We start from the raw sequence: 24291 nt of genomic DNA on the forward strand, positions 1-24291 counted from the left end.
CAGTGGCAGAAACCGAGGTTCTATGAATGTGGGAATGAATGAATGAATGAATGAATGGATGTCTCACCTTCTCCAACTCAAAAATCTTTCTCACTCGAGCGATAGCGTCATCAACCTCGCCAGCTGGGGGGAGGACCTGAGTGCTCCTGGCGCCCAATGAGAAGCCGCCGTACCTAAATTCATTCACAAAGATCTTGTTGTTCAAACTGCGGAAAAATCAAATGAAGCATTATTAGTGAACGTCAAATTTAGGCTGGACAGGTATACAAAAAGACTCGTACAACTCATATTGCTATTGTGCGTGCTATGTCATAACACTGTTATAAGAGAGATAAAAGACATGAAATACAGGAAAGTTCTACCTTTTCCCGATGATCTCTGCATAGGTCTTTACTAGGTAGTCAGAGATGTTTCTGCCAGTCAGGTTTTGCAGGGTGTCTGTCTCGCTGATCTTCATCTGGGGTGGTGGCAGTCCTCCGGCTCCAGTAGGACACTCAGGGAGCATTTTTTTGCGGCCGTCACAGCTGCAGGCGCATGTGGGGGACGGCTCCTCCATGGTCCAGTTGCCCGTGCGGAACAGTTCCAGAAGGCTCTCCGGAACCTCTGGTATGGTCCAGTCCTCGTCGCCCATCGTACAGTGAGTGTCACTGAGAGAGAGGGAGAGAGAGATTGAGAGTCCTTATCTCCAAAAGAACATTGGAAATATGTCCCTATTCGTCATATTTATTTCCTTAAAGACAGGAGAAATGGTGCGAATGGAAACTAACAAATAGCTCTTTTATGAAACCCTGACATATTGAGACTCACGTTATAGGCTGTCCTTCCATGCAACGCGTTCCAAACCCAGGGCCTTCAGTGAGGGCACTTAATAACCGCTGTGTGTTGGCATCTTCAGGGGCGTCATCACTGATGAAGAGGGACTGTTCTTCGTACATCCACGGCTGCAGCTCCAGACTGGGGTATTTTCCAAAGGGCGGGACGATTAGACTGAAGACCAGGGCGATGCAAACAAACACTGCAGGGAGCACAATCTGAGCAAAGAAACCTTTTCTGGAGCGTTGAGCATACAGGAACCTCTTCCATATCAAGGCGACAAACTGCTGCCTCGTCAGACTCCAGCCTTTCACCTGGTAGGAGCCTTTACCGTCCGAGCCGTTCAGGAAGTCTGTCTCTCTGGATTCTGGGTATGCGTCCGAGTCGTTATGTTCATTGTTGTCGTCATCTATCTGGGGTCTAAGGCAGCTCTGGTGGTCTCCACCAAAGGCATTTCCTCCACCAAAAGCATGATGTATGCGACGTCTGGGCATGGGGATGGTACCGTCAGAGGGGAGTTCAGTGTCAACTCCATTGTCCTCTGCCACTTTCAGGAAAATCTACAAGGACAAGATATATATATATATTAAAAAAAAGAATCAAACACACTATACCCCATAGGCTCACAGCCAGGGTTGCCATGTTCTCGATTTTCCTGACATATTGGGCTACTTTGAAAACTATGTTGTGGGTAAAACATGTATTGGTTGTGGGCGGCGTTTTTTTTGGCTACTTCTAAAATGTTACGCCCTTTCAGGAAAAGCACAGTATGTAAATCCAACACACGATCTATTCAACAATCAATTCCAGTACCTCTTCCAGGGTGGTGTCGGAGACGCCGTAGCTGGAGATGCCTAGGTCGGGGAGACGGTCGTCCATGTCCTTGAAGAGCTCCACGAAGGCTCCGTCCTTGGCTGCGCCATAGGGCAGTATGTAAGTGAGCTCGTGGCCCAGGTCTTCCACCATGCGGGCGGCTGGGACATGCTTGAAGATCAGGCTGGAGATCAGGGAGACGTCGGGGGCCACGAAGGCACTTTCACAGATGGATGCAGCCGGGGCAGTTTCTATGGGTTGCACAAAGGTTGAGTGTCATAAACAAAAGGTCATTCATATGACAACATACCGTGCTGTATTGCAATGGCTTATTTTCTTTGCCATAGGATTATGGCGACGATGTGTCAAATGCTTACCGATGGTGGCCGCTTCGCTCTCGTGTTCGCTGCCAAGGCCTGCATCAGAGCTGCTCTCAGAGGGACAATCTTCCTCCTTCTTAGTGAAGGAGACTGTGCTGGAGGAGTTGTGGAAGGAGCTGAGGGAAGGTTCTGGGCCCTTCTTGACCAGGGTCAGATAGTAGCCTGTACCTAGCTGGTTCTTCAGGAAGAGGGAGGAGCCCACGCAGCAAAGCTTGCCATGGGAGATTATGGCGATGCGGTCGCCCAATATGTCGGCCTCATCCATGTGGTGGGTGGAGAGGATGATGGTACGACCTAGAGAGGAGGAGGGAAACAGTCAGTTACCACACAACTCCCCTAACAGCTAAATGGTTTCATTTCTTTAGACATTTCTTAACCTTTTGCGTGTAGGGGGCAGTATTTTTGTTTTTGGCAAAAAAAACGTACCCATTTGAAACTGCCTGTTTCTCAGCCCCAGAAACTAGAATATGCATATAATTGTCAGATTAGGATAGAAAACACTCTAAAGTTTCCAAACCTGTCAAAATATTGTCTGTGAGTATAACATAACTGATATTGCTGGCGAAAACCTGAGGAAAATCCAATCCTTCCTTTTTTTTCTATGGCTTCCCTACGGTGTCAATAGTCTTTAGACATAGTTTCAGGCTTTTATTTTGAAAAAATGAGCGAGAAAGATCACATTGCGTAAGTGGATAGGTGGGGGCTCTCAGAGTGAGTTTTGCGCAACAGAGTAAAGTGGCTATTGTTTCTCCCGGTCCTACTGAAAAACCTACACTCACGGTTGATATATTATCGAATATATATTTTAAAAACAACCTGAGGATTGATTATAAAAAACGTTTGACATGTTTCTGTGGACATTATGGATATTATTTGGAATTTTCGTCTGCCTTGTCGTGACCTCTCTTTCCTGTGGATTTCTGAACATAACGCGACAAACAAACAAACGGAGGTATTTGGATATAAAAATAATCTTTATGGAACAAAAGGAACATTTGTTGTGTAACTGGGAGTCTCGTTTACCTCAAAGGTAAACGATTCATTTGATTGCTTTTCTGATTTTCGTGACCTAGCTACTTAATACTTAATGTACATAATGTTTTGTTATGCTATCGATAAACTTACAAACGCTTGGATTGCTTTCGCTGTAAAGCATAATTTCAAAATCTGAGACGACAGGTGGATTAACAAAAGGCTAAACTGTGTTTTGCAATATTGCACTTGTGATTTCATGAATATGAATATTTTTTCGTAATATTATTTGACTGTGGCGCTATGCTATGACAATTATCCCGCTTAAGGGATGGGTAGCGTCAAGAAGTTAAGCATAGATGCTAAAAATAGGTAAGGATTTAGTGGTTACCTTGACGATAATGGAGCAGGAGGTCCCAGATGCCCCGGCGGGCGTAGGGGTCGACCCCAGCGGTGGGCTCGTCCAGAATCACAACCTTTGACCCCCCGACGAAGGCCAGAGCCACAGAGAGCTTCCTCTGCATCCCTCCGGACAGTGTGCTGGTCTTGGAAGTGCGTTTGTGCAGCAGGCCAGTGTCTATCAGGATCTGTTCGATCTCAGACTTCACCTGTTCCTCAGATAGACCCTTAAGACGAGCGTAAAACCAGATGTGCTCCTCGACGGTCAGCCTGGTCAAAGCCCAAAACAACCACACAACAACTACTCATAAGAAAACAATGCAACTATTAACTTCAATGCTTTTGGTCATTTAGAATGAACTTTCTGTAACAACTGGTGGTTAATATGATGGACTGGGAACACTTACATGCTGAAGAGAACGTTATGCTGTGGACAAACGCCCAGACTCTGTCGAATAGCGCTCAGCTCCGATCGGATGTCTTTGCCCATGATGTAAGCAGTGCCAGAGGTAGGGGGAAACAGTCCCGTTAGAATCGACCTGGATCAGACAAAGGTGCAAATATTAGATTACTCCATTACAATTGTATCAACTTAACATTCAACTCCATTATACGTGTATGGGCTTTTATTCACAGATGAAACTACTTGTGCGTTATTGCACTTACATGGTGGTGGTTTTCCCTGCTCCGTTGTGGCCCAAGAAAGAGGTGATCTGTCCCTCGTAGAAGCCCAGAGTCAGCCCGTCCACAGCCAGCTTCTTCCCGTGCGGGTACACCTTGACTAGGTTCTCTATGAAGACGCCAGGTTTCAGGTGGGCTGGCTCTTCTTCTATACAGACAGCTGGAGATACAACACAATGTCCATCGAATGGGGTACATTGACCATCCCGTTTTCCTTTCCTTGAAAACACACACAACTACTCAAATGAATTCGCTCTCACAACTGCACCACATTTTTTGCCGGATCTATATCGCCACCTTGTGGATACTTAGTTGCTCTGCATCAGCGTTAAATCTGGGTTTTACCTTCACAGTTCCTTCTCTTGTTCTGACTGAAGTCAGTCTTCCTGTTGTCTCCTTCTCCAAACCAGTAGGACTTGGTGAAGAGGAAGTACCAGGGCCTGGGAATACCATATTGACCTGAAGTAGACCACAATAAACACATACATTTAGACAACGCTGACAACAAAACAATGCAACACAAAACAATACAAATGGAAATGGCCTCAACAAAAGCCCATCAAAATGGGACCCAAACGGATCCATTATAGTGGAACCGTTCAGTTCACGGACACCTACCGGGGAAGACGGACTCGATGTACCAGGTCATCACCATGTAGAGGAAGGAGTCAAAGTACATCATGATGATGGCGGTGGTCAGGCTGAAGTCGTCCTCCTCCATGGGGCTGTTGAACAGGTTGTTCCATTGGATGCCGATGCCCTGCTCTTCGAACAGGGCAAAGTACTCACAGCCAAAGCCAAAGGCCACCGGGGACAGCAGGCTCTGTAGAGGGAGAGAGAGAGGGGTTTAACATCACATGCAACACCAATGCCAATAAGATGACTCCTTGCTGTCCCCAGTCTACCTGGCCATGCTGCTGCTCCAGTTTCAACTTCCACCTGACTGTGCTGCTGCTCCAGTTTCAACTGTTCTGCCTTATTATTATTCGACCATGCTGGTCATTTATGAACATTTGAACATCTTGGCCATGTTCTGTTATAATCTCCACCCGGCACAGCCAGAAGAGGACTGGCCACCCCACATAGCCTGGTTCCTCTCTAGGTTTCTTCCTAGGTTTTGGCCTTTCTAGGGAGTTTTTCCTAGCCACCGTGCTTCTACACCTGCATTGCTTGCTGTTTGGGGTTTTAGGCTGGGTTTCTGTACAGCACTTTGAGATATCAGCTGATGTACGAAGGGCTATATAAATAAATTTGATTTGATTTGAAGATGCTGAGCCTGAAGCCCAAGAAGTCAGTGATGTGTCAAAAGAAGAAAAAAAGCTTCCCTATTTGTAGTGACACTGTACTTCTTAATGACAGCGGCTCCTCTCATAAAATGTCACGTGGACAAGCACCAACTCAAAATCTCGACTAGCTATACAAGCATGACTCACAGCGACTATTTTTGCCCCAAAGCCCACGTAGTCCTGCCAGGCCACACAGAGGACGTAGGGCAGGTAGAGGGTGAAATAGATGATACCCCCGCAGGCCGCCGCCAGGTTGGCACGGGCAAACATGGTGCTGATGAGGAAGCACTGCATGATGGTTACCACGGCGAAGGAACCCAGGAACAGGAAGATGACACTGGGGTCACTGTAGGGCAGCAGGTTCCCCATCTGATAGTAGGAGAGCCAGAAGAGGATGCTCAATGGTTAGTTCATAGTTGGGACGAGCGTGGTACAATTATCGCGAGAGAAAATTTGCTGTCTGATCGAGTCAAGGTTCACGTCAACATGAAATATCGATGAAAGCCATTATCACTGAAACATTGCGGTATGGACATCAGTGTAATAGCGCAATACAAAACAATACAAAACATTGTCTTCATGCTGAACCCTGGTACGCAGCACCTTGAGCAGCACCACCAGCAGACTGGCGGAGATGAGCAGGGGGATGAGGCTGCTGATGAACCAGCTGAACCACAGGATGCCGTTGTCCAATCCCATGATCCTCATGGTCTCCTTGAGCCTCGCCTCCTTCTCGTAAACCACGCTCTTGATGATGATGGCCACAGAGTACATCCAGGCCAGGGTCATGAAGAGGGGCATGGAGCGACTCATCACCCGCAGGAAGCTGGTCAAAGAAGGAAATGGAAGCCATTTTGAAGTTAAGCTTGTGGTATGCTGCCGCTCAAGACCGATTCCAGTTCTTAAGGCAGTGAATAAGGTCAAATCCTGCTCGGTGTGACTCACATGTCGTCCACGTAGCAGGGGTAGGGCATCTGTTGGATGTAGACTCCCGTCTTCTCCTTGGCGCCAGTCACTACCGTGATGATGCTGTGTTCGATGATGTCCTGGAGGTAAGAGAAGCCGCCCCAGATGTAGCGCAGGTCCTCAAAGGGGTCGGCACGAGGACCGGGGTCCCAATATCTGTAAAAAGAGTGCAAAAGCAATATTCACATCAAATTTTTATTTTACCAACAAAACAACAAAAAACGTTGAAAGTCCACAACAAACAAAGTGAATGTTCAAAATGGACCCAATGGCACAGACATAAAACACTGTGCAATTCATCTAGTAGGTAGATTGGGAAGCTTTGAATCAACGTTACCCGTCTTTGATCTTGTTGGTGCGCTCCACATTATCAATGTCCATGCGAATCTTGTAGTTGACAATGGCCGGCAGTTCAGAGCTGTTGGCCTCAATGTCGGGAAACACGATCCCCGCCCAGAACTTCCTATCGTCCAGCAGTGCCATGGATTTGTTGACCATCCTTTCCTCATTGGCCACAGGCTCCATCTTATCCAGGTTTACACACTGTAAACAAACAAACACATCCATTAAAGGACCTATCCTCATCTGGTGTTGGCCAGGACTACTGAGTGTGATGTTTTCCATTGAAGCAGATCCATTCACATGCTGAAAGGAGGGATGTGGAGGCTTTAAATGGAGAGTTCGTCAAGTTCATAGCTAACTGGTCCAACTGTGTTTTTATTTGTAATTTCCCTTTATACAGGGGAAGAGGTTGGGACAAAGTAAAATGGCTGCCACTGACTACTGTTTCCTCAGAGAGGGCTATGACTGGAATGAAAACCTTCAGAACCAAAGCTCTGGTCCAGTTTCACTTGATGCAAAAGTATGTATTGCAGAACGTGCGGAATAGTGATATCACTAGAAAGGGGACTGAGAAAGTGACTAAGAGATACAGACAGACGAAGAAGATACAGACAAAGACGGAGACAAACGGACAGACATACAGGCGAAGAAAGTGAGACACTGACCTCCATGAAGCGGGAAATGCTCATGATGGCCTGGTCCGTCTCGTTGAAGACTTCCCTCCAGGTGAAGGCAGTGCCGTGGGGACGTGTGTCCTCTGAATGTTTGGTCAGGAAGTTGGAGACATCCTCCACGGTCCACTCTGTGCCCGCCAGTTGGGAGGTGAAGAACCTGGCGGTGCCATTGTTCTTCAGTAGGGTCTGGGAGAAGAGGGAGGAAGAGCAGGAAAGTAGCCGTGAGTAGCTGTGGCACTGTCCCGCATCCCTCCACAAGATGCCAGTGTTGACCATCTGAAAGGGCTGCTTACCACCACGTTACTTTACAATCATGTATTTTCTTGTTTTGCTATGTTACTGTGTCATGTCCTGGGTGTGTCTCTGAGTTGCTATGTACTGATGCCATTCCAAAATCATTTCAAAGGTGCCCTACAAGGGTAACAGAGTGCCTTCAAAAAGTATTCACACCCCTTGACTTTTTTCACATGTTACACCTGAATTTAAAATATATTACATTGAGATGTTGTGTCACTGGCAAATGTGAAAATCTGTACTTTCTTGAGTCAATAAGTATTCAACCCCATTGTTATGGCAAACCTAAATAAGTTCAGGAGTAAAAATGTACCAAACAAATACCATAATAAATTGCATGGTCTCACTTTGTGTGCAATTATTATGTTTAACATGATTTTTAAATGACTGCCTCATCTCTGTACCCCACACATACAGTGCCTTGCGAAAGTTTTCGGCCCCCTTGAACTTTGCGACCTTTTGCCACATTTCAGGCTTCAAACATAAAGATATAAAACTGTATTTTTTTGTGAAGAATCAACAACAAGTGGGACACAATCATGAAGTGGAACGACATTTATTGGATATTTCAAACTTTTTTAACAAATCAAAAACTGAAAAATTGGGCGTGCAAAATTATTCAGCCCCTTTACTTTCAGTGCAGCAAACTCTCTCCAGAAGTTCAGTGAGGATCTCTGAATGATCCAATGTTGACCTAAATGACTAATGATGATAAATACAATCCACCTGTGTGTAATCAAGTCTCCGTATAAATGCACCTGCACTGTGATTGTGCAGGAGGTCCGTTAAAAGCGCAGAGAGCATCATGAAGAACAAGGAACACACCAGGCAGGTCCGAGATACTGTTGTGATTTGGATACAAAAAGATTTCCCAAGCTTTAAACATCCCAAGGAGCACTGTGCAAGCGATAATATTGAAATGGAAGGAGTATCAGACCACTGCAAATCTACCAAGACCTGGCCGTCCCTCTAAACTTTCAGCTCATACAAGGAGAAGACTGATCAGAGATGCAGCCAAGAGGCCCATGATCACTCTGGATGAACTGCAGAGATCTACAGCTGAGGTGAGAGACTCTGTCCATAGGACAACAATCAGTCATATATTGCACAAATCTGGCCTTTATGGAAGAGTGGCAAGAAGAAAGCCATTTCTTAAAGATATCCATAAAAAGTGTAGTTTAAAGTTTGCCACAAGCCACCTGGGAGACACACCAAACATGTGGAAGAAGGTGCTCTGGTCAGATGAAACCAAAATTGATCTTTTTGGCAACAATGCAAAACGTTATGTTTGGCGTAAAAGCAACACAGCTCATTACACCATCCCCACTGTCAAACATGGTGGTGGCAGCATCATGGTTTGGGCCTGCTTTTCTTCAGCAGGGACAGGGAAGATGGTTAAAATTGATGGGAAGATGGATGGAGCCAAATACAGGACCATTCTGGAAGAAAACCTGATGGAGTCTGCAAAAGACCTGAGACTGGGATGGAGATTTGTCTTCCAACAAGACAATGATCCAAAACATAAAGCAAAATCTACAATGGAATGGTTAAAAAATAAACATATCCAGGTGTTAGAATGGCCAAGTCAAAGTCCAGACCTGAATCCAATCGAGAATCTGTGGAAAGAACTGAAAACTGCTGTTCGCAAATGCTCTCCATCCAACCTCACTGAGCTCGAGCTGTTTTGCAAGGAGGAATGGGAAAAAATTTCAGTCTCTCGATGTGCAAAACTGATAGAGACATACCCCAAGCGACTTACAGCTGTAATCGCAGCAAAAGGTGGCGCTACAAAGTATTAACTTAAGGGGGCTGAATAATTTTGCACGCCCAATTTTTCAGTTTTAGATTTGTTAAAAAAGTTTGAAATATCCAATAAATGTCGTTCCACTTCATGATTGTGTCCCACTTGTTGATTCTTCACAAAAAAATACAGTTTTATATCTTTGTTTGAAGCCTGAAATGTGGCAAAAGGTCGCAAAGTTCAAGGGGGCCAAATACTTTCGCAAGGCACTGTACAATTATCTGTAAGGTTCCTCAGTCGAGCAGTGAATTTCAAACACAGATTCAACCACAAAGACCAGGGAGGTTTATCAATGCCTTGCAAAGGACGCCTATTGGTAACTGGGTAATACATTTTTAAAAAGCAGACATTGAATATCCCTTTGAGCATGGTGAACCGGTACAATGTGCGGGGGCACCGGTTAGTTAAGGTAATTGAGGTAATATGTACATGTAGGTAGAGTTATTAAAGTGACTATGCATAGATAATAACAGAAAGTAGCAGCAGTGTAAAAGGGGTAGGGGTAATGCGATTAGTCTCGGTAGCCATTTGATTAGATGTTCAGGAGTCTTATGGCTTGGGGGTAGAAGCTGTTTAGAAGTCTCTTGGACCTAGACTTGGCGCTCCGGTACTGCTTGCTGTGCGGTAGCAGAGCGAACAGTCTATGACTAGGGTGGCTGGAGTCTTTGACAATTTTTAGGACATTCCTCAGACACCGCCTGGTATAGAGGTCCTGTATGGCAGGAAGCTTGGCCCTATGCCAAATCTTTTCAGTCTCATGAGGGGGAATAGGTTTTGTCGTGCCCTCTTGACGACTGTCTTGTTGTGCTTGGACCATGTTAGTTTGTTGGTGATGTGGACGCCAAGAATCTTGAAGCTCTCAACCTGCTCCACTACAGCCCCGTCGATGAGAATGGGGGTGTGCTCGATCCTTGAGTATACCAAACATTAGGAACCCCCCCCCCCCATTGCCCTCAGAACAGCCTCAATTTGTCTGGGGGTTTTTGCTCCTCCTTTGTACTTGATTGATGAATTAAGGTCATTAATTAGTAACAAAAACTCCCCTCACCTGGTTGTCTAGGTCTTATTAACTTCTTGGATATAGGGGGCGCTCTTTTAATTTATGGATAAAAAAACGTGCCCGTTTTAAGCGCAATATTTTTTCACGAAAAGATGCTCGACTATGCATATAATTGGCAGCTTTGGAAAGAAAACACTCTAAGGTTTCCAAAACGGCAAAGATATTATCTGTGAGTGCCACAGAACTCATGCTACAGGCAAAACCAAGATGATACTTCAACCAGGAAATGGGCAGAATTTTCGAAGCTCTGTTTTCTATTGTCTCCTTATATGGCTGTGAATGCGCCGGGAATGAGCCTGCCCTTCCTATCGTTTCTCCAAGGTGTCTGCAGCATTGTGACGTATTTGTAGGCATATCATTGGAAAATTTGCCATAAGAGACTACATTTTCCAGGGGCCCGCCCGGTGTCCTTTGTCTAAATTGGTGCGTAATCTACAAGCTGCACGCAGTCATCCAGTGATTGAGAGGAGAGAGAAGGCTTTCAACGAATGATATATCATGAAGAGATATGTGAAAAACACCTTGAGGATTGATTCTAAACAACGTTTACCATGTTTCAGTCGATATTATGGAGTTAATTTGGAAAAAAGTTTGGCTTTTTGAAGACTGAATTATCGTGTTTTTTTGGTAGCCAAACGTGACGCACCAAACGGAGCAATTTCTCCTAAACAAATCATCTTTCCGGAAAAATTGAGCATTTGCTATCTGAGAGTCTCCTCATTGAAAACATCTGAAGTTCTTCAAAGGTAATGATTTCATTTGAATGATTTTCTGGTTTGTGAAAATGTTGTCTGCTGATGCTAACGCTAAATGCTACGCTAGCCGCGCTAGCTGTTACACAAATGCTTATTTTGCAATGGTTGAGAAGCATATTTTGAAATCTGAGATGACAGTGTTGTTAACAAAAGGCTAAGCTTGAGAGCTAGCATATTAATTTCATTTCATTTGCGATTTTCATGAATAGTTAACGTTGTGTTATGCTAATGAGCTGCGGGGATAATTACTATCCTGGATACAGGTTTTTTTCGTAGCTAAACGTGACGTACCAAACGGAGCGATTTCTCCTAAACAAATAATCTTTCAGGAAAAACTGAGCATTTGCTATCTGAGGGTCTCCTCATTGAAAACATCTGAAGTTCTTGAAAGGTAATGATTTTATTTGAATGATTTTCTGGTTTTTGTGAAAATGTTGCCTGCTAATGCTAACGCTAAATGCTACGCTAGGTGCGCTAGCTGTTACACAAATGCTTGTTTTGCTATGGTTGAGAAGCATATTTTGAAAATCTAAGATGACAGTGTTGTTAACAAAAGGCTAAGCTTGAGAGCTAGCATATTAATTTCATTTCATTTGCGATTTTCATGAATAGTTAACGTTGCGTTATGGTAATGAGCTTGAGGCTGTATTCACGATCCCGGATACGGGATGGCTCGACGCAAGAAGTTAACACTAGGCCCTCCATGGAATGAGTTTGACACCCCTGGTCTTGCCTATTCACCCTCTGAATGGCACACACACACAATCCATGTTTCAATTGTCTCAAGGCTTAAAAATCCTTCTTTGACCCCTGTCTCCTCCCCTTCATCTACACTGATTGAAGTGGATTTAACAAGTGATATCAGTAAGGGATCATAGCTTTCACCTGGATTCACCTGGTCAGTCTATGTCATGGAAAGAGCAGGTGTCCCTAATGTTTAGTACACTCAGTGTAAGTGTGATGTTGGCTGTAGTAGAGACAACAGATAAGTCAAGACATACCCTTACTAGGTCCATCTGTTCGCTACTCTCCATGAAGCTCCAGACCTTGGGCCTCACCTCCTCCCACATGCCCCCCAGCTCTCTGAGGACCCCCAGCTCCTGGAACGTTCTGTTCACCTGCGGAAGAGGGCGGGAGTGGGGCAGTTAGTGTTCCGCTTAAGACAAGCTAAAGCAAAACTACCACTTAACGCCGGAATTAACTCTGGATGAAGTGCAGCAATATGCTGTAGCTAAGTTGTATAATTGTACTGATACCCACCTCGTGGATGATCTTCTGTGTGGCGGGAGTGGCAGGGGTGTACAGGATCTTGCCCATGAGCAGAGGCTTCAGGGCCTGCCAGATCATCCTGGATACGGGGCTGGACTCCATGTTCCTCATCATTGCGTTGCAGTATGGAGCTGCAGGGGTCACAGAAGGAACAATGACGTCCAGTCTAGACCAGGATGTCACAACAATCCTCGAAACAGTTTTGGACAATCAGGGAATAGATAACCACGACGAAGAAGTTGCTTACTGGATGCGTTGTCGTAGGCAGAGATAGGTTCCTCCCCGTCGGTTGTGTTGTGGTTGCCGAACAGGGCCTTGTAGTTGCTGTCCTCGTACCAGTTGAGGGACTTGATCTTTAGTCCGCCGCCCTCGGGGTGGCCGCAGACGATGCGCGACACGGCCTGGTACATGTGGCTGGGGGAGGACGTGGCGTTCTCCGTGAGGAAGATGATCTCGTTACGCAGGTCGCTCCAACTCTTCATGCTGGCCAGCTAATTTGGACACAAGGGGTTGTGATGTTAGCAAATGGGGTCAGGGAGTCATCTTGTAGGGTGCAGGTGGGACTGTGGCCTGGATTTGGAGCAGTTCATTGTGATTCGAGACCAGCTTGTTGACATGAATACATATTGTTATGAGGCAACTTGTCAACGTGATGGAATTACTTCCTGTATGTGGACAGATGGATACTTTAGGCTTCGCCTTCTACCTATGACCTCAACACAGCCATGCAAAAAACATCATAAATCACACCCCCTCGTCTATTAATGCTTTATTGATCTATTATGCTATTGGCAACCTTGGTTCTTAGTTCGGCTTACCAGAGCATTTTACAACAACTTGTGTTTCTGGTCACAATTTGATTTTGATACCGGATTATACAAAGGGAGAGACTCTGAGCAGACTAGGAGCATTGAAAACACAACAACAGATCTCACAAGAAGCCTGAAAAGCTTGTGTGCTAACTGTCCTAATTCCCCGTAACGCTCAACACCTTGTAACAACATTAACACAATACAGTACTAACAAATGTACACTCTTATGTCGGCACAGAAAAACTAGAATCTTTTGTGGCAGATTTGCCATTCTACGTTTGCCCTCTTCTCTCTCACTCTCTATTTCTATCCTTATTTTTCTCTCTCTCTAACACGGGTATCCTCACCCAGCATTAGGAAACAAGGAAAGTCAGGATTAAGAGAACCCAGTAGGTGCTTGAGGGAAAGATGACTCTCGGTCATTCATCACTGAGGCAGAGGAGGAGAGAGGTGTTACCGACTGGTGACTCTCCCAGAGTCTAGTTGACAATGTGGTTACATACATGCCAGTCAGGCCCTTCCGTCTCCTCCCCTTCCCTCCTTCCCCCCTCTGACTCGGCCCGGCCACATCAGCAAGAAGGCAGTCACATGCTTCCAATTTAGCCCGGGCAACACACCGGGAAGTGTGTGTGTGTGTGTGTGTGTGTGTGTGTGTGTGTGTGTGTGTGTGTGTGTGTGTGTGTGTGTGTGTGTGTGTGTGTGTGTGTGTGTGTGTGTGTGTGTGTGTGTGTGTGTGTGTACACGCGAGAGATGCGGGGGAAACAGCTGTACACACTGAACTCTCACACAAACAGTCATAACCAAATGACAGCAGCTCTGGACCCCTCTAGAGGTGTCTGTGGGGGGTTGGTTAAGGTAGGAGGGGCCATACCCCAACATAACCCCAGGGTAATGTGCCAAACCAGGACAAGTCATATTTAGTGGCTCAGAGTTTCTTGACATCTTCAGATACATTGTTGGGCTTAGCAGGGAACAAAGAACAACAAAGTGTGTGTCTACAGAGTGCTGGGGTTGTTTTAGAAACTCTTAAGTGTAATTGCCCTAAAGACTGTACACCATACTTTAGTTTAGTTAAGAGCCTTCATAAACACTACATAAATATTCATACATAGCTTATGACATGTGTATGCAGCTGCAACATACAGATGTAGGGTCTTAATTTGATCACTCTTTTGTTGCTGAGAATGTTCATGCACAGCAGGAAATGCTAAATTGTACTGTATTTTAGTTTTAAAAAGGCATAGTTTGTAATTTACACTTGATTTGCCCTCACGAAAAATGTATCAGCCCCTACTAAAATGTCCATTCATTATAATCCACATAATAATTCACATTTCCTGTAGCTGCAGGATTCTGTTCCTGCTGAAGCAAACTGTCTCAGAATAAGATCCTGCATCTGTATTGGTTTGAAAATATAAGAATCAATGTATACTTATAGGGGTTATTCTTATTGATTTGATTGATTGATTGAATTTAATTATTGTAAGTAAATGGTAATTCCACGATGACAGAATGATGCTGAGACTGAACATTTGACAAAAACATATTTGCTTGAAGAACGTTGCAGATGCAAAGTTTGGTAACAGAATGGCGGTTTGTGCTGCTTGTGCCGTCATTCTCTTACCAAACTTTGCATCTGCACCGTTCTTCAAGCAAATGTGTTTTATCGAAATCTTCGGTGGAAATTATTAAAAGTCGTCATTGTGCATAGAGTTGTATGGTTCGTTTAACTTTGCAATCATTGCTTTTTGTTTGGCGTACATTTTAAAGCGACACAAATCTGAGTCTTAGCATCACTCTGTTACTGTGGAATTGCCCCAAAGTATTCAACAGAGCACTGATTGGTTGAGAAAACACAGCCAACATACTTGGGTAAGGTCGAGCGAGTCTTAAAACCTCCTGGTGGTTGTCATAGGGGCATGCATTCACCTCGTAGTGTAAATCAGTCAACTTGAGTCAATTTTCCTTTGGGTAAATGCTGACCAGCCCACTAACTTGTTTAGAAAGCCTTTCCTCTTTTGTTCAGCTGTTCCCAGTCATCTATCTCCCAAGGGGAAAAGGATCTTTTCTATCTGGACTCAGAGACACTGGATACCTATACAGTTACTGCCAAGACACTTACAAGGGCCTTTTTCTACCGCTGTGGAGGAGAGTGGAACTGACAAAGCAAGAAAATAGCGAGAGCACACAGCAAGAACACAGAATCGAGAAATTCTCCTGTTCAAACTGAAACATATAAATGTGTCAGACCTACAAGTACTTGACTTCATATAAATAGGTGTAGTGCCTCCATCCCATTCTGTTTACCTTTTCACATGAGAAAAACTGTGATTATCATCACATTAGAACGTTGGTAAACAGTTGTCCTCGACATTTAGCTGTGGCTCAAACGCCTAGGGGACAATTCCAAACAAATCCAAACAAATTGGGTCAGAAGGTTATCAGGCAACAAACAGGAGGGAGTTGAAGGGGGCAGATAAACACTACATACAGTTTTAGTCCAGCCTCTACTTCCTTATGCTGTGGAACTTCAAAGAAGACCAGATGCAAGAAGTACAGTAAGGGGAAATGAGGTCGGGGAGGGGGGCTCTTGGCGGCCATCTTGTAATGATGGGATAAAGAAACTCCATTGATGTTTTCATCCTATACATCTACGGTTCTGTCTGTGGCCCTGCCAAGAGTAACCTGCTTCGCTGCTGATCCAAGGTAGGGGAGCTCATTATGGTCGACACAAAACAAAACATGGACAAAATACCAGGAAATGCACTTGACTACGAGGGGGCTTATTCTGTGGGTGTCACAGAAATGTGTTTTGTCAGAAATGTGTTTAGTGTAGTGATGAGAGTGATGCCCACCTCAATGGCCAGGGACCCCAGGCTCTCCAGAAGGTTGTCTGTAGCCTCAGCCACTTGCTGGACAGCTTCAGGGTCAGCCCTCACATCTTTCTGTAAGGGGGAAGGAGCGAAGAAGTGCCAATTCGCACACACATACAGTCGAAAAGACGAACAGCGACATTATGTTGGTTACAAAACACCCCCACAGTCCCACGCCACAGCTTCCTAACATATTTTCACAGGAAGACCCTTTCAATAAGGGTTATACAGTATGCAGTCTTATTCCCATCGGAACAAGAAACTTAACAGCAATGTTTTGAACTGCTCTTGGAAACCCTGTGAACTGTTGATTTAATAACACCCTGCATGTCTTGTTCCCTAAAGGCTACAAAAACAGTAACCATAAGGACACAAACACACTGTTTGTTATCATATGAATAGGGAAACTGACCGCTGTGGCATGTCAAAATGAGGACAGGGATCACATAATAACACCTTGCCCTAGACTCTTCCATGTTTATCATTGTGGACAGTCATACTGTATCTGAATGACAAGGTGATACAATCCTAAGCACTTTTATATATAACAAATCACACTTCTCTGACTGATTTCCTGGATCCTTGTTCACAAGCTGTCAACACTGCGCAAGATGCCCTTGATCATGCAATTTCTGACCATTGGAATTCAATCAATGGTCTACTCTCTGGGCAAAATTACCATATTGCAAGGATGTTAATGATATATTTCCCTTGCACTGGTGCTAAGGTGTCGAATTAAAAGTGACCTTTATAAACTATGACTCAGAGAGAAGTGATACTCATGAATGACTAACGTTTAAAGATTGAGGCCAAATCCTCTATTTGACGGCAGTTCGTTTTCAAACGTATCTCCAGAGTTGGGTCGACAGGCAACAACAGGCAACAACATGCCTCCACCTACGCTTACCCCCTTCTTTCTGAGCCTCTGCTTTTCCCCGGGCCCCTACGCTTTGTTTGGTTCTCGGCACTGTGCACGTCAGTGAATTAGGTCACCTGGCTCTGGTCTTCAGTGGAGAAAAACAACCATGGGAGGGGGGCTTTGTGGTGGGCCTCTGTTGTGATGAGAATTGTTCCTCGCCACTATATCAACTAGCTACGAGGGAAGGGTAAGGTCCACATTCCAAAGTCCCTAAAGGTGTCAGCATGCTTCAGTTCGTCTGGCGCCCATAATAGATATTTTATACATTTTTTGTTTTTTTGCAATCCCCTCCCTCTCAGAGAACGTTTCTGATTTGCTGATAAAAATCAGTTCAACTCATTTGGGCCGTCCCCGACTAGCCGGGTGGCCTCTGTTGGTTTCACAGCTCCTCTAGAAGCAGCAGATTTTCAGAAGGGGCCATAAAACAACTAGAGTTCTGATCAATAGTGTCTGCCCAAAGCCACGTTAATTAACTCCAGACAAATGTCAACGTAACCCATGGCTATACGACCCTGTGGCCAGGTGGCAACAGAGTTCTAAATTAAAAATGTTTATTGGTAGCACAACATCAAAAAAAAAAAAATTCGTTGATTGAGATCAAGTCTATATTGGGCCCATATGAATTCTAGCTACTTTTTAAGCACACGCGGAGCACTTGAAACTATTAACTCTGGAAAGACGTTGTTTAAAAGGCAAACATTTTGAAACAAATACCTGTCACTGAAATGACAAAGTCATTTGTGGAATATTATATTTCTACCTTTTTGTAAAAGCACTGTTTTCCTATTGAGAAGGACTACATTGAAAAACTGTAGCATTGTCTCTTCACGAACATCAAGAGATCAGTCATTCATTCCTTTATATTGCAGTGGTCACAAACTTTTTCTGGGTCAAAATGCAAGTCGAGATCTACTGCTCAGATTTGTTTTTAGCATGACTTAGAAAACATAAGCCTATGCAACATGAACCTATTAGAAACAGGTCTCTGCAGTAGGCTATAGGCTATAGTAGGCTATAGTAGCCTATAGGCCCAATACATTATCATCGCATATTGGCTATGCTTGAATTGCCCTGCCAACGTTTTTGTTCTCAGACCATTTAAAAATGAAGGTATGGTCACACCAGTAATAGATCAGTTGTTGTATTAATTGTGACTGAGGCACAGCTGAGTGATCAAACATTGAAATAATGATTTTCATTTTATTGGACTAATGGGGCCTGCATCTGATGGTCAGTTTCAGTTTCTTTCAGCTCTGCTGAGACTGACCGTGACCAAAAAGTGGACACGGTCTTCAAGCTGATGGCGAAACTCGATTCTCACCACATTATTTCTGCCTCATCCACAAATTCATGTTGTTACTCTTATGACAAGAGAAAGTGAAATATTCCTTGATATTCAAATAGACACAAGCCGCTAATACTAATAGTGTAGGCCTTTTGAAACACTTTGATATTCATTGCAGCTACAGTTTTGGCTTCTTCATGTAATTATACAACAGGTGGATCTAATCCTAAATGCTAATTTGTTAAAACCGCATCCCAGCCGGTGTCTATTCCACATAAAAATGTAAACATGAACTCACTCAGAAAAACAGCTTTGCTGTATTTGTTGACAGTCTCTGTCGTCATGGTTTTACATTTTTGAAATATCACAGTGTTAACTTTGCTGTGCGCTCGATTGGCCAGCCGTGGGCCAATAGGTGCACTTGATTTGCTCTACGTGTCCGCGGAGTATGGCGCTCGACTCGGAGGCAGCGGAAGGGAAAATTTTAATCATAACTACAATTATTCTGGGTGATTTGATTTGTAGTCGCACTGGTGCTCCCATATTAAAATGTCAGGTTGCTCAGCAAAATATTTAGGAGCATATGCGACCTTTGAGCCCTGGGTGGCAGTAACCTAGAAAATATGTGGAAAACCTCTGACAGGAGGAACATCTCTTATGTGGTGTGTAAAGTTCGTAATGGGATCTTCTGACATTTCTATGCTAAAACTGACCGTCTGAGATCAGTGTCTCGAGGTAACTTCTACCTCAAATCAAATCAAATTGTATTGGTCGCATACAAATATTTAGCAGATGTTATTGCGAGTGCAGAAAAATGCTTGTGTTCCTAGCTCCAACAGTGCAGTAACATCTAAAAAGTAAAAGAATGGTATTAAGAAATAGGCCTAGAGCCCATTTGTGCTTACCCGTATTGGTTTGAGGAAGTCTAGGTTGTTGAGGAAGTGGCTTTCTGCTTGGTTGAGCCAGGAGCCTGGGGACCGGCAGAGGATCTCCTGGACCAGACTGGACACCTCGCTGTCTGTGATGGTCACAAAGTCCTCCACACTGGTGCCGTTGCTTTTGCACATGTCCCTCAGGTGGACACCGAAGCCTTTGACCAGCACCTGGACAGGGAAGGGTCGATGGGTAATGGAGCAATGACTAAAGACAGGCAGAGAACAGTATTTCTCAAACCTCCAAAGTTGCACGTTTTTCATTCATCTAAGCAGATGTGCTCGTGCAGGGTTCGAACAAACATTTGAAACACGTAATCTTGGGGGGTACTGAAAGAACAGAATTGAGAAACACACATGGGATAAGGCCGTGTGACTTTGGAGTTGCATGCATGTTGTTATCTCGGGGTTGAATACCACGGAGCAATATTAGGACCTGAATTGTTTACATACTGTATCTAGATTCCCATTGCTTCATGTTGCTGCAGGATTGTGTGTGTAATGTGAGGGCATTGTCACTATCAAATTGTTGTAATCCATTTAGCTGAAGAATAAGGCCTAGTTGAGATTATTTCCACATAGGCCTACAGCGGGGAGGGGGGGGGGGGGGGGGGGGGGGGAGAATAGGATAGGAAAAACCAGATGGCAGTTTCTAAAACTGTGAAAGAAAACAAATATATCTTCATGTTTTTGAGGAGAGAACAAAGACAGTGGAAGATGATGTCTTGCAGTAAAAACTCTCCAGTGGTGAAGGCTACAGTACTAGCCCTTTGGTGTACTCCCTGCTTCATCACATTCAAACACCGCAGTAGACATCTCTACCCTCTCTCTGCCCTCTCTCTAAAGGGTTATGTCCCTGAAATAAAGGGCCACAGACTTAATTAACTCACAGGTGCTCCATCAAATCTAACCCAGAAACGCTACTGACCTGTTCTATATCCGCTACTGGGAATGTTCAGCAACTACTACACGGCTTCTAATACTGTCCATGATCGACTGAACTGACCGCAGTAATATGCCTTTGCCTCATAGAACTTTGGGAGGGTGCCGTTTTTCCCCTCTTACCTTTTCCAAGTTTACGTCGGCCTCAATGATCTGGTGCACGGCGTGTTCCGAGAAGGAGGCGTTTCGCAGGAGAAACGTGGACAGGGTCTCATTGTCGTGGAGGAAATCCTTCAGCTTGAATCCTGTGGGAAACAAACACAACAACGTGTTCAAACTAGCCCTCTCCTATACCCCGACATTACTAGGTATGTGTGTGTGTGTGCTTGGATGGAATGATCTATTGTAATAGGCCTATTTAGCAAGTTTTGGATGTTCCTTCTGCCAAATCATGCTATTTTCCTTAGTTGTGGGTAGTGTATTAGCTTTCAACCTCATTCAAACTTGTTTTGCCCAATTGTCATGGAGCTGCATCTGATTGGTTGCTAGTTACTCAGGTGACCAATCCTACAAAACGATTGCCGGATTATTTGGATAAGCTTTCTTTTTGTATTTTACAGTTCAAATTACAGGACAGTAAGTTATACCTCCTCAGACCACACACACACACACACACATCTAAACAAACAACTACGCTGTGGCTCCAGCGGCACAAACAAAAGCAGGTGAATACTTAACCCCCCTTTCCCCATAAAGGTAGCTTCATGAATAGCTTTTCAGAGGCTGGAGAAGAGTTTCCCTATGCAAATACTGACAACAACACAGGCTAGGACAATTCTGTACATGTCCAAGGCAAAACGGCCAACACTGAAGTAGACTGTGGTCCATGAGAGGTAAAATAGCAATATACACACATTTGCTGCCTGGTAACATCTTCTGATTGCTGTTGATCATTTCAATGTGGTGCCTTTAACATTTCATTCATTTAGCAGACGCTCTTATCCAGAAGTACTTAAAAACACATCACAATCGTATGAAGTACATTTTCCCTCAACAATGACATCCCTCAACAACATCAACACCAAACACCTTGCAGACTGTAGCCCATTGCCAGATTACATCAATTTCCATAATTCATTGTGTGTGAACTGAAATAATCAACCGTTGACAAAGAACTGTGGAGAATGAGGTGACACATCCACAGAAGGCTGCCGAGAGGAGGACGGCTCATAATAATGGCTGGAACGGAGAGAATGGCATCAAACACCTGGAAACCATGTGTTTGATGTATTTGATACCATTCCACTTATTCTGCTCCAGCCATTTCCACGAGGCCATCCTCCCCAGTTAAGGTGCCACCAACCTCCTGTGCACTCATCACACTTTCAACCACAGTGACGACATTCACACTGCAAATCGTCTGCTAACTCAAATCAAAGTTAATTTGTCATGTGGACAGGATACAGCAGGTGTAAACAGTACAGTGAAATGCTTATTTGCAAGCTCGTCCTTAACTTTACTTTTTTTTTCACCTTTATTTAACCAGGTAGGCCACTTGAGAACAAGTTCTCATTTACAACTGCGACCTGGCCAAGATAAAGCAAATCAGTGCGACAAAAACAACTACACAGAGTTACACATAAACAGACATACAGTCAAAAACACAAAAGAAAAATCTATGTACAGTGTGTGCAAATGTAGAAGAGTAGGGAGGTAAGGCAATAAATAGGCCATAGAGGCGAAATAATTACAATTTAGCATTAACACTGGAGTGATAGATGATGATATGCAAGTAGAGATACTAGGGTGCAAAAGACCAAGAGGATAAATACCAATATGGGGATGAGGTAGTTGGGTGTGCCATTTACAGATTGGCTGTGTACAGGTACAGTGATTGGTAAGCTGCTCTGACAGCTGATGCTTAAAGTTAGAAAGGGAGATATAAGACTCCAGCTTCAGTGATTTTTGCAATTTGTTCCAGTTATTGGCAGCAGAGAACAGGAAGGAAAGGCAGACAAAAGAAGTGTTGGCTTTCGGGATGACCAGTGAAATATACCTGCTGGAGTGTGTGCTACGGGTGGGTGTTGCTATGGTGACCAGTGAGCTGAGATAAGGCGGGGCTTTACCTAGCAAAGACTTATAGATGACTTGGAGCCAGTGGGTTGGCGATGAATATGTAGTGAGGGCCAGCCAACGAGAGCATACAGGTCGTAGTGGTGGGTAGTATATGGGGCTTCATCCAGTTTGCTGAGTAGTGTGTTGGAGGCTATTTTGTAAATGACATCGCCAAAGTCAAGGATTGGTAGGATAGTCAGTTTTACAGGGTATGTTTGGCAGCATGAATGAAGGAGGCTTTGTTGCGAAATAAGAAGCCGATTCTAGATTTAATTTTGGATAGGAGATGCTTAATGTGAGTCTGGAAGGAGAGTTTACTGTCTAACCAGACACCTAGGTATTTGTAATTGTTAATATATTCTAAGTTAGAACCGTCTAGAGTAGTGATGCTAGTCGGGCGGGCGGGTTCGGGCAGTAATCGAATGAAGAGCATGCACTTAGTTTTACTAGCATTTAAATGCAGTATTCAAAATAAAAGGTAAAAGAAACTGAAAATCCAGAATATAATCTTAAAAAGAGCACAGATTCAATACTAGGTCAGATAAAATAAAAACACACAAGAACACCTGGTGTTTACGATCAAAATGACATCTAAAAGACGGTTCTGAATAAAAGTTGAAAATACGTATTTTCCAGACGTTGAAATATATATATTTTTACAACTTTCTACAGCTGTACATCAATTCACTTATATCTACATGTCAATTAAGAAATAATTATATCACATTCAAACATTCTTATTCCAATTAAAAGAAAATGGAGCCAATTCAATATTACAGTTTGGAACACCTATTTTTGCCATCACACGTTAGCTTTTTCAAAAGTATGCGGCAGGGTAGCTTAGTGGTTAGAGCGTTGGACTAGTAACCGGAAGGTTGCAAGTTCAAATCCCTGAGCTGACAAAGTACAAATCTGTTGTTCTGCCCCTGAACAGGCAGTTAACCCACTGTTCCTAGGCTGTCATTGAAAATAATAATTTGTTCTTAATTAACTGACTTGCCTAGTAAAAAAAAAATGCTTAAAGTTACAACCAACAGAACTCTTAACAGAGACGTTTTTCTTGCTTTGACTGTGATATGTGGTTGTTATCTACCTTAGCTGAATGCACTGACTGTAAGTGGCTCTGGATAAGAGCATCTGCTAAATTACCAAATGTAAATGTTAAAATGAACACTTGCAAAGCATGCTGGGTATTATTCTAATCCACTCAACCCCAAACAAGACCAAATTTGGTCGGACTGGACTAAATCTGAACCAATCATAGAAGTCTATGTTTGGGCCAAATCAAAGCCGGTCTGGACCAAACCTGAACCAATCATATAAGTCTTTTTTGGGGGCCAAATCAAGTCCGGTGCGGACTGGACCAAAACTGAACCAAATATAGACGTCCATGGTGGGTTCAGATTTGGTCTGGACGGACATTGAAATCAAGGCCAGTGCGGACGGACCAAATGCCAACGTATTTTCAACGTCTGTGCTCACAGGGTCAGTACCAGTACTATATCAATGTGTAGGGATACTGGCCCCCCTCTCTACTTGGCTCCTTCCCTCAACTCCTGGGCCCTTTCAAAGAACAAACGCTGGAAGTGGGTTCTGATGGCAGTGGGGGGTCGGGGGAACAAAAGGCCAGGAGGTGGCAGATTCCTGAAACATTAACCCCCCTGGCTGGATGGACGTTTGAAGACATACGAGGTGAGTGGGTGGGAGGTCAAATGAGGTCTCTGAAAATCTGGGGCCTTTTCAAAAGCTGACAGACTTGTTTAACTGTCTAAAACATGCACCCCTGTAAATCATTAGAATCAAATGTCAAAAGGAGTTACAAATTAGCAAAAAATATCCAACAAACCATGAACATGCTTTAGAATTTTGCGATAGGTCAATTGAATCAATGTTCCTCCACTGGTCACAGTCCACCCCCATCCCCCCATGACACCTTTCAGTTAATCTACTCTGACAAATCCTTCAGTC

At 44.0% G+C, this 24291-nt stretch overlaps 1 protein-coding gene across 1 annotated transcript in view; it reads right to left on the reverse strand.

Annotated features, from left to right (window-relative positions):
• The window catches only part of LOC109905225 (phospholipid-transporting ATPase ABCA1), a 41985-nt gene that overhangs the window by 6840 nt on the left and 10854 nt on the right, over nucleotides 1–24291 (reverse strand). The window contains exons 5-25 of the mRNA XM_020502492.2: nucleotides 20392–20513; nucleotides 19300–19497; nucleotides 16173–16262; nucleotides 12753–12996; nucleotides 12497–12636; nucleotides 12238–12354; nucleotides 7318–7512; nucleotides 6648–6853; nucleotides 6290–6466; nucleotides 5948–6170; nucleotides 5492–5713; nucleotides 4677–4881; nucleotides 4404–4517; nucleotides 4044–4218; nucleotides 3785–3916; nucleotides 3370–3647; nucleotides 2004–2300; nucleotides 1627–1877; nucleotides 808–1373; nucleotides 363–647; nucleotides 68–206 (exon numbers count right to left, since the gene is read on the reverse strand). Of these exons, the coding sequence (XP_020358081.1) occupies nucleotides 68–206; nucleotides 363–647; nucleotides 808–1373; nucleotides 1627–1877; nucleotides 2004–2300; nucleotides 3370–3647; nucleotides 3785–3916; nucleotides 4044–4218; nucleotides 4404–4517; nucleotides 4677–4881; nucleotides 5492–5713; nucleotides 5948–6170; nucleotides 6290–6466; nucleotides 6648–6853; nucleotides 7318–7512; nucleotides 12238–12354; nucleotides 12497–12636; nucleotides 12753–12996; nucleotides 16173–16262; nucleotides 19300–19497; nucleotides 20392–20513 (4376 nt within the window). The remainder of the gene's footprint in view (nucleotides 1–67; nucleotides 207–362; nucleotides 648–807; nucleotides 1374–1626; nucleotides 1878–2003; nucleotides 2301–3369; nucleotides 3648–3784; nucleotides 3917–4043; nucleotides 4219–4403; nucleotides 4518–4676; nucleotides 4882–5491; nucleotides 5714–5947; nucleotides 6171–6289; nucleotides 6467–6647; nucleotides 6854–7317; nucleotides 7513–12237; nucleotides 12355–12496; nucleotides 12637–12752; nucleotides 12997–16172; nucleotides 16263–19299; nucleotides 19498–20391; nucleotides 20514–24291) is intronic.

This window comes from Oncorhynchus kisutch, linkage group LG15 (assembly GCF_002021735.2).
Source record: "Oncorhynchus kisutch isolate 150728-3 linkage group LG15, Okis_V2, whole genome shotgun sequence".
Taxonomy (NCBI): Eukaryota; Metazoa; Chordata; class Actinopteri; order Salmoniformes; family Salmonidae; genus Oncorhynchus; species Oncorhynchus kisutch.